Source organism: Oncorhynchus clarkii, chromosome 28, assembly GCF_045791955.1.
Source record: "Oncorhynchus clarkii lewisi isolate Uvic-CL-2024 chromosome 28, UVic_Ocla_1.0, whole genome shotgun sequence".
Lineage (NCBI taxonomy): Eukaryota > Metazoa > Chordata > Actinopteri > Salmoniformes > Salmonidae > Oncorhynchus > Oncorhynchus clarkii.
The window spans coordinates 10,653,864-10,668,157 of record NC_092174.1 but is presented as its reverse complement, the minus strand read 5'-3'; the positions used below and the strand labels follow the sequence as shown (position 1 = coordinate 10,668,157).

The window sequence follows — 14,294 nt, the reverse complement described above, 5'->3', positions numbered from 1 at the left end:
AACTTTTTGGTAAAAACTCAACTCGTCGTGTTTGGAGGACAAAGAATGCTGAGTTGCATCCAAAGAACACCATACCTGCTGTGAAGCATGGGGGTGGAAACATCATGCTTTTTGGCTGTTTTTCTGCAAAGGGACCAGGATGACTGATCCGTGTAAAGGAAAGAATGAATGGGGCCATATATCGTGAGATTGAATGAAAACCTCCTTCCATCAGCAAGGGCATTGAAGATGAAACGTGGCTGGGTCTTTCAGCATGACAATGATCCCAAACACACCGCTCGGGCAACGAAGGAGTGGCTTCGTAAGAAGCATTTCAAGGCCCTGGAGTGGCCTAGCCAGTCTCCAGATCTCAACCCCATAGAAAATCTTTGGAGGGAGTTGAAAGTCCGTGTTGCCCAGCAACAGCCCCAAAACATCACTGCTCTAGAGGAGATCTGCATGGAGGAATGGGCCAAAATACCAGCAACAGTGTGTGAAAACCTTGTGAAGACTTACAGAAAACGTTTGACCTCTGTCATTGCCAACAAAGGGTATTATTGACCAAATACTTATTTTCCACCATAATTTGCAAATAAATTCATTAAAAATCCTACAACGTGATTTTCAGGATTTCTTTTTTCATTTTGTCTGTCATGGTTGAAGTGTACCTATGATGAAAATTACAGGCCTCTCTCATCTTTTTATGTGGGAGAACTTGCACAATTGGTGGCTGACTAAATACTTTTTTGCCCCACTGTACTTTTTTGCCCCACTGTATATAACGTAGGTACATGAAGTAATGATGCCACGTAAAATTTTGCGCTACACGTGCAACACAGCATTCCTAACCTAGCACACAATGTCTGCTGTGTGGATTGAGCAGTCAACAAGTCGAGCAGTCATTTGAAAGAGTAAAAAACTTTGAGATAATGGAATTCATTGCCCTTGACAATCAACTGTTCTCTGTCGTGAGTGATGTTGATTTTCGCGACTGGTCGAGCACCGGTACACACTAACGTTACCAAGTGCGCTATCGTTCAGATGTTGCCCTACCAGAGTTACACAGTAATAGCGTCACTGCTATTAGCGTCACCGAACGCCGTTTGGGTCTTTGCGTGTCAAAAAAGATACAAGTCAAATAACACTATTTGACATGTTAAATAAGCTTTTAATTTTACATGTCAAATAACACAGTTCTATTAGAATGTTGTGTGTTCTGAATTTGCACCTGCAAGCGATGTGCCACCACTACTATCAGTAGCACTGTCAAAGCTGTACAAAAAAGTCTGCAAACAAGCAAACACCGGCCATGAACGATGTGTTTACAATACCACGTTGGTAATAAAGCATTATTTGTTTGACTGCAACTTCTGGGGTAGCTAGCTAGCTAGCTTTAGCTTGGTCCCTAGCTAGCACCAATATAACCATCCTGAAAACAATAACCAGTAGAAACTGCAGTAATTTTCACTATTCTTAGCAATGATTTAGGAATCCTTGTGAGTAAGTATTAGCTAGGTAGCCACTTGTTGTTCGCCTATTGAAATTGCGCTTCAGTTCATGAAAATAAATAGCTAGTCAACTACTTAACCCTGTTGCCCAAAGCTAAAGTTATAAGTAGCCAGCTAACATCATCTGACTAGTGAGGCTCGACCGCACCGGGTTATGTGATGTGAAGTTAGCCACAATAAGGATTAGGCACAATAGTGGAATTTGCGGTTTGCCTTCAAAATAAAAGTACCTCTTTGAAAGTGATGCAGAATGTTACAATTGTTGGAATCATACCATATTTAGACTAGATAATGTTAAACAAGGTTGGAATCTGAAGAAATTAAATGGGGCATCAGTCTACTCTGTGACACCCACAGAACACAACTGAAGAGTTTACGCAAATATTAGCGTTGTAGCTCTTATCGCGAGACTGTGACTCTGTAAAATCACCTCCCCAGTTAGCCGATTGTTGGTATTGACATTCATATTGCACTGTACAGCTTTACCTAAGGATTGGGGATCAATGAAATGGGATAACAGTCTACTCAATACCCAATATATTTTTCCCAACGTCCTCCTCAGAGTTATCAGTCTCCAAAACATCCACGCAGTATTGTTTTCCCTCTGGAATAGTGTTCAATACACATAGGTTGACAATAAATGTGGCTCAATTCACAGTTGTTTCAGAGTCCCCCAACAAGAGCTACGATGCTAATGTTCTCTGGGTGTCACGGAGTAGACCGATACCCCATGTCATTGATACGCAATCCATAGGTAAGGCTGTACAGTGAAATAAGGATGCCCCCAATGTAATTCTGAAGTCTAATACATCCAGTGTGAATTCAACAGATTTGTCAAATTATTATCTTTTGTCGATTTTATATGACAACATTCCAACCTCATTTAGTATGATCTATTCAATTATGTCATAATTCTACTATTTGTATTCATTTGCATCACTGTCAATTACATACTTTTATTTTGAAGGCTAACCAAAGTCCACTTATGTGGCTAATCCTTATTGTGGCTAGCTTCACATAGATGGTCCGACCACCATTAATCAAATAAGAACTGTCTAATAAATTAGGGTTATTTTAGATGATGACACCGAGCTATATAGTTAGCTAGCTAACGATAGCTACTGAAATGGACTATGTCGTTTTGCTATGTTTTTGGGGAAGAACATTGATTGCATCCATGAGCTATCTAGCTTTTTTTTAATGACCAGCACTGTAGGTGCGCGAGACAACTTACCAGCATCATAGCATACATATCGATGAATTGTTATGACATATGAAATACAAGTGATAGTGTAATCAATGTGTAATAACTATGTAAAAAATGTATTAACGCATTAATGTATTATGGAATGTGCAGTCATAGTCAGGTCCTGATTGGTCAACAAGCTTATTTGACACGTCAAATAGTGGCAAAGACCCAAACGGAGTTTCATAGAAATCATGGTTGAGAATGAAACAACTGAACAAATGAACAACAAAACAGCACAGCAAATAACTGAAATAAATAGGTTTTGATTATGTTTTACTGGTAATGGGGACATACTTAAATGCCAACAAAATAACTTTTTGGTCAGTATGGTGTGTGTGTGTGTAACCTTTATTTAACTAAGCAAGTCTGTTAAGAACAAATTCTAATTTACAATCATGGCCTACCCCAGCCAAACCCGGATGACGCTGGGCAAATTGTGCACTGCCCTATGGGACTCCCAATCACGGGCGGATGTGATACAGCCTGGATTCGAACCCAAGATGGCAGTGACGCCTCTTGCACTGAGATGCAGTGCCTTAGACCGCTGCGTCTGTGTGTGTGTTAACTATTTAACTGTACTAGAATGCTTAAAAGGCTACTACATTTTTTAAATATCAGTTATCGGTATCGGGTTTTTTGACAAGGAAAATATTGGATATTGGTAGCGGCCAAAAATGCCATATCGGTGATCACTACTTTTAGCCAGTAATTCTGAAAGTAGTGGTCACGAGACTTAAGTGGGCCCCGAAAATGGCGTGACTTGACTTTAACATTAATCTGAAGTCTGTTATTTTTCTAATTAACTAGTTGTTGACTTAGTTGTTACCCTATTAAATGAATCATGTAACAATTAACTCATTAGGATCTGGGGCACCACAGAGTTACCATCTCCCGAATTAAACTCTAAAAAAAGGTCTTTACCTATCACATCTATAAACTGTCAACTTATTAATCACAACCTCATATCATATCATCATTCTGAACAGTCGTAACCTTGCATCTGCAAAAACCTGAGCCTTACTTATGATTACTACACAAATACTACACAAATTAGTTGAATTATTTATTTACTAGCTAATTAAAATGGGTACACAGGATAAACATACACGCTGCACCGGTTATTGACTGGAGACGTAATATGCTGAAAACAGGTCCCTAGCGGAATGACAACAGCATGGATGCTTGTTAAAGAAGAGATGGAGAGGGAGAGAGAGGGACACGAGACACTTAACATTGCCACATTCAGAAACTACTTTCACCTACAATAACCATATACTTTGCACACGAACCACCGCCCGCTTTGAGCAAGATATCATGAATGTATTTATGTGAAATGCTTTTGTTCGCCAGGGATCTCTCGGTGACCGGAGCAGCCTTGGAAAGGGGGCTGTGCCTTTTTGAGGCACGCTTGTAAGGATCTGATTGTCTGAAATGGTTCTAACAACTCTTCTACTTTTGTCCTTCTTTGTAGTTGTCCGGTATACAGTGACTTGTCTTGTAATCCTGAACAGAGTTGATTTTCCTTCCATTCGCTCTTGAAGATGCTTCTTTGAAGATAGGCTAGACAGCCGTATCGATGGTTCCCTAATGGGTTGATGAGAGTAGCGTAATACGATGGTTTGAGCAGAGTAACAGGATGGTCCTACTTAAATCTGATTTAGAAGATAGCTAATCAGCCGTTCCAGTGAGGTGAGTTTGTCTCCACCTCGTGTTGAGAAGTTCAAACCATTCTAAACGCGCAGCTGCAGCTTCACGCTTTTCTGGTGCAATGTGTTTTTTTCTTAACCCATCATTTATACATTTTGCTCTGCTGTGTGTGAATCTTGCTAGCTGTCACTCAAATGGTGAGGGGGGTGAAGCTCATTGAAAATTGCACTGCACAGTTTCCAGGAAAAACAGTCGCTTTCAAGCTAGGGATTTCAATTTGTGTAAAAACAGAAGGCCTGTCGGTATGAAAACTATTGGAGATGAATTCTTGTTTTTACACTTTCAGGTGATGGGCCTAATTGGTTTTACTTTTGCCCCAGCTAACAAACAGGACTCCAATAATCAACTAAAAATCAATTAGTTTAATCAGCTGCGTTTTCTAAGGATGGGGGGAAAAAGTGACACCACTTCGGCCCCCAACGACTGGAGTTGCCCACCCCTAATATGAGGAAGTGACAAAATGCCTTAAAGCATTGGGATTTGTTTTGAACTACAGAAGTTAGGGGAACCCGCCGTGGCAGTCTCCGGAGTAAAACAAGCATGAACTTGCTGAAAACTACATGTGACGGTACTGTAAATGCAAATACGACATGCCTGTTTATGGTATGACTGAGAGGCCCTTTTTGCTCAATGCCTCCGATGTCGCTCATGGTGTTTCGTCACAGTTGTGAGAGCAGTTAAAGTCGGGGTCTTATTCATCAGGCACAAAACAGAAGAAAATTGCTACGGAAAATGAAGCGTTTTGTGCTGGACGACTTCAGGTAGTCCCTCCGTGTTTTTTGTAAGGGTTTTGCTACGGTGAACCCAAATTAACACCACCCAGGAGCTCCATACTCTCCTCCTGCCCAAGGAGCTGTTGGGTCTCCAGCTGAGTGTGCAACCCACTCACTCACAAAAACAAAAGTGTATAATTTCAGTCAAGCTGCGGTGCTGAGGCATGAGCTCACTGATTTTTCGTGCCTGGGCTCGAATGGCTGCTGAGCGGAACACCTCCTCTATACCCCAAAGAGAGCCGCGGGAACACTCGCTTCATCACACACGTGGGAAAAAACCTGCCTGACTGGCTTTTCCTGGCTCTTACTGTTGGCTCGTGACAGTTTGAGGGCTAAATTTCATATTTCTGGTAAAATTAAAAATGAGCAATAACAGGTCCAAACAAAAGCTTAGAAAGTGGAATTGACTTGACCCCATAGCATCACATCCCCCCCCTGCAACGCTACATTGAAATGGCACCACAGCTGACAAGCTCTAGGCCTATACCAATCAACAGCACTAACCAGTTAGCATTCAATTATCACACACCTTAATGAGAAGTGCATCCTGTTAAACATTGGGGTCTCTGCAGAATCTTTAAAACACCTCAGGTGTCACAGATTCATTCAAACACAGCCTAATGATTCATTTAATCATCCATTAAGCTGGCAGCGAATCTCTGTGGTTGCTTTAAATAGGGGAGATGAAAGAAGAGTACGTCAGGTTGCTCTAGGCAACACCAGTCATAAAGTCTGATGCTAATGAGAATGATTACGGGTCCGCAAGGTTCCTCAGAAAATATGACTGAACTGTGTTCAACATCAGATAGACGGAATGTCAGCAGATGCAAATGTAGATGGTGGATACTCAGCCATGTTGTGTGTGTGTGTATAGAATGTATTGCAGTCACCATTGCAGTCCCAACTGACATTTGATCATCAGTGTGTGTATTGCAGTCACTAAAGCAGTCCAGACTGACATTTGATCATCTGTGTGTGCGCGCATCTCGTGTGCATCTGAGTGTGTATCCACGCGTGTGCCTGTGAACCAGGGCTTCCCTCCAGAGGAGAGGGGTTTGGTCGAGGGTCAGGACCAGTCAACGGCCTCCTCCTCTCCACAGCCCATGCTGGGCCGGCCGACAAGTGCTGAGTCACTGAATAGCAAGCAGGGTGATGTCACTCCTGGAGCGCTGACAGGGGAACACTCCCCAAGACAAATGCCTGATCCCAGGTCAGCCACAGATAGGGGAGCCCTCGACATACACTATATATACACAAAAGTATGTGGACACCCCTTCAAATTAGTGGATTCGGCTATTTCAGCCACACCTGTTGCTGACAGGTGTATAAAATTGAGCACACAGCCATGCAATCTCCATAGACAAAGACTGACAGTAGAATGGCCTTACTTTCAACGTGGCACCGTCATTGGTGCCTTTCCAACAAATCAGTTTGTCAAATTTCTGCCCTGCTAGAGTTGCCACGGTTAACTGTAAGTGCTAGTATTGTGAAGTGGGAACGTTAAGGAGCGACAATGGCTCAACCACAAAGTGGTAGGCCACACAAGCTTACAGAATGGGACCGCCGAGTGCTGAAACGCGTATTGCGTAAAAATGATCTGTCCTCGGTTACAACACTCACTATCGAGTTCCAAACTGCCTCTGGAATCAAAGTCAGCAAAAGAACTGTTCGTCGGGAGCTTCATGAAATGTGTTTCCATGGCCGAGCAGCCGCACACAAGCCTAATATCACCATGCGCAATGCCAAGCGTCGGCTGGAGTGGTGTAAAGCTCGCCTCCATTGGACTCTGGAGCAGTGGAAACACGTTCTCTTGAGTGATGAATCACGCTTCACTATCTGGCAGTCTGACGGACAAATCTGGGTTTGGCGGATGGCAGGGGAGCACTACCTGCCCCAATGCATAGTGCAAGTTTGGTGGAGGAGGTATAATGTTTTTCATGGTTCGGGGTAGGCCCCTTAGTTCTAGTGAAGGGAAACCTTAACGCTACAGCATAAAATAACATTCTAGACGATTCTGTGCTTCCAACTTTGTGGAAGGTCCTTTCCTGTTTCAACATGACAATGCCCCCGTGCACAAAGCAAGGTCCATACAGAAATGGTTTGTCGAGATCGGTGTGGAAGAACTTGACTGGTCTGCACAGAGCCCTGACCTCAACCCCATCGAACACCGTAGGGATGAATTGGAACGCCAACTGCGAGCCAGGCCTTTATCGCCCAACATCAGTGCGTGGCCTCAATAATGCCCTTGTGGCTGAATGGAAGCAGGTCCCTGCAGCAATGTACCAACATCTAGCAGAAAGCATTCCCAGAAGAGTGGAGGCTGTTATAGAAGGGGGGACCAACTCCATATTAATGACCATGATTTTGAATGGAGATGTAACAACGAGCAGGTGTCCACATACTTTTGGTCATGTAATGTATACAGTGACAGCGTGCCATTTAACAACTGACCCAAGACCTGTTTAATGGTTTTATAATTCTGCTGGTTATGTTGGGAGTGAAGGGGGAGCTGATCTGACATCAGTTATCAAGAGCAGACATTAACCAGAATTTGGCTGCTGAGGAGATGACCTGAGGTCAGTTCCTAGTTCCAAGACGCCTTGTGACATTCCATTGGCCATGAGTCAGCTAACAAAAGCCCTTTCTCATCAGATAAGGGTTCAATGAGTCAGGCTAAATTTGTTCCCACTTAAGACTAATATTACATAGAGAACCCCCCCCCCCCAATTTTGAATGTCTAGTAGAATATGCAATAGCAGCAGAGAAACCCATTCCTTCTCTCCTTACCCATTATCAATTTGAGAAACTATTCCCTGCCCATCCACTGTAACAACACAATAATGCATTTCCCCAGTTCCAGTAACACGGTAAAAAACAAACATTGTCGCGCACAAATTCACAGCAGCAGGTTCCAACAGCCTCGAAAGTAACTAATGGAGGCAATAACACAATAAGGAATTTGGGATGTATCAGTGTCAGCTCCTAGAAGATGACTCACCACAATAGAGTGCATTCATTGTGTGTAGGTCCTATTTGTGCATTCTGTGCATTTGTCATGCATTGTGTGGACTTGTGTTGGTGCTGTCAAATGAGTAATTATGTGCTGTATCACGTATTGAGTGTCCTTGTACCAAGAAATACCACAGCTGAAGTAGGCCTGGGCGATACTGCCAAAATATCATATCACTATATTTTTGGGATTTGACATTATGCTGGTATTATGTTTTGCTAAATTTGCTTTAGAAGTAGTGCATGAGCCTAGGGTGGCAACACATTCAGTACATTGTGTTTTCAAACGGGGCATTCTGATTGTTTTATACTTTTCAATCAAACTTCAACCCACATTTCCCCCCCAGCATTTTCAATTTCTGCACTCATTTGAGATCATTTCCACACTGCCACGTAGGGCTGCACAATATGGGCAAAAAAAAGAAATTGAGGCCTTATTTTTAACCAAATATCGCAATTGCAATTTGACTTGAGATTTAGAGCAAAACAATTGGGTGAACTGTAGGGATCATGGAAATATAATGATTATTATAATTCTATAGTTAGAATATAATAACGGCCACTTTGAATACAGTGTTGTTTGACATGAAAACAAATGAAAAAGCCAGGGAGGTGTTATTAAGAACCAAAGTGTTGGTCACCGTTTCCTAGGGGACCTTTTAACCTTTGGCTACATTCAATGTTGTCTTAGCAACTTCATGTAGCTACCATTTTCATGCTTCCTCTTTTCCTCTTTGATTTTGAATATAATGTTGCACAGAAAACATGCCGATTTAGGCCTCCACCATCACTAGCATCAGGCTTTATTAACTAGCTGCGATTCTCTGACATATATTAGAGTGCTAGCCCACTAACAAGCGATTAGCATTAACGGATAAAAACTATTTACCTTTTTTATTCAATGTTTTTTATTTTATCGGGGGTAGATCAGATGTAATGTTGCAGATAGATTGTAGTTTCCATCAATGTAATTGTCTGCATCATTTCCATCATGCTGCATGTACTGCATTGACCATGCAGACTGAACAAGCGGTCTCCTGGTCGAGCAACACTAACTGAGCTCCTTGATTGATTGGCGCGGGGCTTGGTCTGTGTGGAAAGCCTCGTGGAGAGAGAGAGCGAGAGGATATAGACAACTCAAATAGCGGAGTAAACTATAAAAACGGACGCTACACACGGCGGAGTAGCGTGTCACATTTAACAAACCAAACATTGAAATACCTCTATACACTGTAGCAAAATACAGTATACCGCCCAGCCCTAAACTAAAAGTAAATTTGGGTACTGTATTCCACTCAATTCACTTCTCACCATGAATCAGTGGACCATACAGTCCCTAGCAGTTTGTTAGGGTCATTAACCACAATGTGAACTGAAACAGGACTGTGGAGGGAAGGGGGGGGGGGGGGGGGGGGGGGGGCATTTAAATCAGTGCATACACCTCATATCAGTTTCACATTCAAAATTCTCCGGTTTTTCAGAAATTTCTGTTGAAGGATTCCTGGAATCTGGAGAAAATAAGCAGGGAGGAAATCCTTTAACTAGGTATACTCTAACTGGGATTTCTGATCAACCTGGAAAAGCTTCCAGAGTTTTGCAACCTTAATTCCTCCCATGCCCAGTGAACAAGAGCCATACCTAGCAGTTCATCGGGGTCCTTGACCACGATGTGGGCATTGAGCTCCTGGAGCTCCTGGTGGAGCTCCTCCACCTTCTTGTTGGACTTCTTCAGCATGTTGTCCACGTAGGCCAGGCTTTTCTTGTCTGTGGTGACCTTGCGCAAGTTCTCCGCGCCCTCCTTGATTTTCAGCTCCTTGCGAATCTCGCGGCGGATCTGCTCCTTGATCTCGTCCAGCTTCTGCTGCACCATGGTGTCCGACAGGTCCAGATTGTGGCCCAGGCCCAGCCGCTCCGACACCAGCTGGCCTCTGGCATCACCCTGGGGGACAACAGAGAAGAGAGAGAGTGGGGGTTAGAATGGATGCACTGGAATGAGAATGGTAGTATAGACGGAGTCAAGACCGGAGCCCTAGACTGAGACTGCATTTATGTAGTCTCTCAACTATTCTCAAGAGATCAAGACTACATTTCTAGTTAGTACCACCTGAAGCCGAACTTCATCTTGAAGTAGTGGTTAGGTTGTAAGCCCCTAACCACTGATAAGGGGTCAGATATTTTTTCATCCCACCTTGGCCTTTTGGTAGGGTAATCTGACCCTAGATCTGTGGTTAGGAGCAGTCTCACTCCCACCAAACCTCTGACAGTTTTTTGGTCAGCTGACTCAATGGCTAGGATCTATTATATTTTAACAAGAACTAAAAGATGGAACACAGGTCATTGGGCAACCTTTGCCACTTAATCACACGTGGTGATATGAAAGGACTGGATAGGATGATTACATTGCAATATTGTCATAGCTCTGTGACCAGGCTAGGTGAAATGTTCACCATTGCTGGCCAGGACTTTTTCTTGACCACATGATCCGACTAGGGAAATTAGGCTATTGTGAGCCCAAATTAAAGGCTGTGGAAAAACATCTGGGCCCCATACCTACCCAATCCTTTCAGATCTACATAAGTGACTAGGGGTTAGGAGCTTGGAGTTGTTTTGGAATCGGGCATTAGTATGGGCCTTGACCTGCATCAGTCTTAACTGGGGAAGGATTAGAGCTCTGTGAGTCTTCTTGAATGGAATTACAATGAAAGGTCAACCTACAAGTGCATTCGGAAAGTATTCAGACCCCTTCACCTTTTCCACATTTTGTTATATTACAGCCTTCTTCTAAATGGATTAAATTGATTTCCCCCCCCCCCCATCAACATACACAAAATACCCCATAACGACAAAGAAAAAACAGGGTTTTCAAAATTTGTTGAAAATGTATAACAAATAAAAAAACAGATATCACATTTACATGAGTATTCAGACCCTTTACTCAATACTATGACAGCGATTACAGCCTCGAGTTTTCTTGGTTATGACGCCACAAGCTTGGTACACCTTTATTTGGAAAGTTTCTCCCATTCTTTTCTGTAGATCCTCTCAAACACTGTCAGGTTGGATGGTGAGAGTCACTGCACAGTTATTTCAGGTCTCTCCAGAGATGTTCGATCAGTTTCAAGTCTGGGCTCTGGCTGGGCCACTCAAAGACATTCAGAGGCTTGTCCCGAAGCCATTCCTTCGTTGTCTTGGCTTTATGCTTAGGGCAAATGTCCTGAGCAGGTTTTCATCAAGGATCTCTCAATACTTTACTCCGTTCATCTTTCCCTCAAGCCTGACTAGTCTCCCAGTTCCTCCTGCTGAAAACCATCCCCACAGCATGGTGCTGCCACCACCATGCTTCACCATAGGGATGGTGCCAGGTTTCCTCCAGACTTGACGCTTGGCATTCAGGCCAAAGAGCTTCCTCTCCTTTAGGTGCGTTTTGGCAAACTCCAAGCGACTGTCATGTGCCTTTCACTGAGAAGTGGCTTCCGTATAGCCACTCTACCATAAAGGCCTGATTGGTGGGGTTCTGCAGAGATAGTTGTCCTTCTGGAAGGTTCTCCCATCTCCAGAGGAACTCTGGAGCTCTGTCAGAGTGACAGGACCTTATATAGACAGATTGATGAGGAAAATGTTTTATTTAATACATTTTAGAATAAGGCTGTAACGTAACAACATTTGGAAAAAGCCAGGGGGTCTGAATACTTCCGAATGCACTGTATATGGAGTCAGGAGGTCCCTCCAGCAACATAGACCCACCCAATTGGGAGCCAGGTCCACCCACTGGGGAGCCATGCCCAGCCAATCAGAATGAGTTTTTCCCCACAAAAGGACGTTATTTCAGACATAAATACTCCTTAGTACTTTTTATTGTCCCCAACAAAAGGTGCACCTGTGTAATGATCATGCTGTCAGGTGGATGGATTATCTTGGCAAAGGAGAAATGCTCAGTAACCGGGATGTACGCAAATTTGTGCTCAAAACTTTAGAGAAATACACTTTTTGTGCGTATGGTACATTTCTGGGATCTTTTATTTCAGCTCATGAAAAATAGGACCAACACTTTACACTTTATATGTTTGTTCAGTATATTTTAGACCTACAGTGGGAGGAACAAGTATTTGATAACCTGCAAAATCGGCAGTGTTTCCTACTTACAAAGCATGTAGAGGTCTGTAATTTTTATCATAGGTACACTTCAACTGTGAGAGACGGAATCTATAACAAAAATCCAGAAAATCACATTGTATGATTTTTAAGTAATTAATTTGCATTTTATTGCATGGCATAAGTATTTGATACATCAGAAAAGCAGAACTTAATATTTTGTAATTTTGCAATTACAGAGATCATACGTTTCCTGTAGTTCTTGACCAGGTTTGCACACACTGCAGCAGGGATTTTGGCCCACACATTTTATAATAGAAGCCAGTAGGTCCTTTATATCGGTAGGGCTGAAAGTCAGTAGTATCATATGAAACGGTACTACGTTATTCTAAAATGTTGGTATCATAAGTATCATGACGTTTTGGTAACATGATATTACCGTGGTACCGGTATACCGTGCAACACTAGCAAAATGTAATTAACATTATGGAATTAAGCTGTTGTTTCATATGAATGGAGCTGTTGTAGACACTGGAAGGGGAGCGCAGGAAAATAGCCTCAATTAGCATTGCTACTTTAGCTAGCTAGTCGCAACAAAATGGAATATAACGTTGCAGTTCGGAATGACATAATTTCATATATACAACAGCTAAAGACTTGCATCACTATACTGAGAGCTTTACCATTTCCAAAAGGATGTGTTAGGGTGTTTTTGGAGCCTTTGCTAAAAAAAATATGTTGGGGGCCCCCATACTACAAAACAAGGATGAGGAAGATGTTTGCTGTACGTTTCTCTAAAATGTGAAATCACAAAAACGGTGTCTGGAATCTTCTATAACATGCCACTTAAATTAAAAAGGAAAGATTTGGTTGTACAAAAATAAAAAACTTCTTTAAAAAAACAAATATCTTTCAACTATCTGGATATCCCCAAAAATATTATTCAAATACTGAAATCATTTCAAATGCCCATCCCTATATTTGACTATTCCTACACAAATCTATGTTCCTTACCATCACATCATCAATTTCCATCAACCTTGTCTCCATTACATCTGCAACAGAAGACCGTCCATGCATGTTTTGAAGTTCTGCTTTGTTCTTCCTCTCATCACAATAACATAGGTAAAGTTCTCTCTTTTCTAAAACAGTTATCCTCTACAACAGCAACATGTCTGGGTGACTCAAAAGCAAAAGTCAGTTGGACGCATACTCTCTCTGTCCAACCCTTCCCACTCTCAAAGACAGACAGACACACACACACACACACACACACACAAACCGTCTGAGGGAACAAAATCCTGCTTAGCCTTGCGCTCTGTGAGGTCACAGGAGACGAGAATGGGACCTAATCTCACTCCGGGGAGAGAGTTGAATCTTAAAATAAACATTGGTAAAAAAAAAAACGCCAGCGGTCCAATGGCCTCCCCCATGGAGCGACGTGTGAGGGAGTAGGAGGTGGCTTTGCAGTTGTGTACAGCTACATGTAAATGGCTTTTTGTAAGGTTAAGATTGGGAGCCTGGGAAAGAGTTCGTAACGTAATTTTTTTGCCAAGGTCGTTTCCCCAACGCCGTCTACAGCTTTAAGTACTGTTAATTGTTCAGTATATGGCTAATGAAAGAATCTAATCCACTACTTTGGTGGTGCAAGCAAGCACCGTGTTTCAACCAAGAGCCAATGGAATAACATAGAGCTATTGTATTTGTGTCAAATTAGCCAACATTTATTTTGCCTAATTGATATGCTCTGATTGACCCAGTTAGAGTAAAAGAAAAATAGGCTTAGTGTGTGTTTGACAGAGTGCACGGTAGTTCCCTGTTTTGGCTGGCTAGTGGCTAAAACTTCTCTATCTTTAACGCCACCCTCTCCTCCCATAAAGGTGCTTTACAGAGGAAATATGCAATGCCTAGGCCTATAGTACATTCCAGTCCAGAGGGAGACAGGCTCCGCCTCCTTGTATGACTCATAGGTAAACA

The 14,294-nt window shown here is 42.5% G+C and overlaps 1 protein-coding gene across 2 annotated transcripts in view; it reads right to left on the bottom strand.

Annotated features, from left to right (window-relative positions):
- Positions 1–14,294, bottom strand: part of LOC139386558 (serine/threonine-protein kinase N2-like) — a 46,425-nt gene that overhangs the window by 23,358 nt on the left and 8,773 nt on the right. The window contains exons 1-2 of one of the 2 annotated variants that reach the window (XM_071132207.1): positions 13,332–13,567; positions 9,864–10,164 (exon numbers count right to left, since the gene is read on the bottom strand). In XM_071132207.1, the coding sequence (XP_070988308.1) occupies positions 9,864–10,164; positions 13,332–13,397 (367 nt within the window). In that variant the 5' untranslated portion in view covers positions 13,398–13,567. Of the gene's footprint in view, positions 1–9,863; positions 10,165–13,331; positions 13,568–14,294 lie in introns of those variants that run through there. The other variant, XM_071132208.1, reaches the window with a different exon arrangement.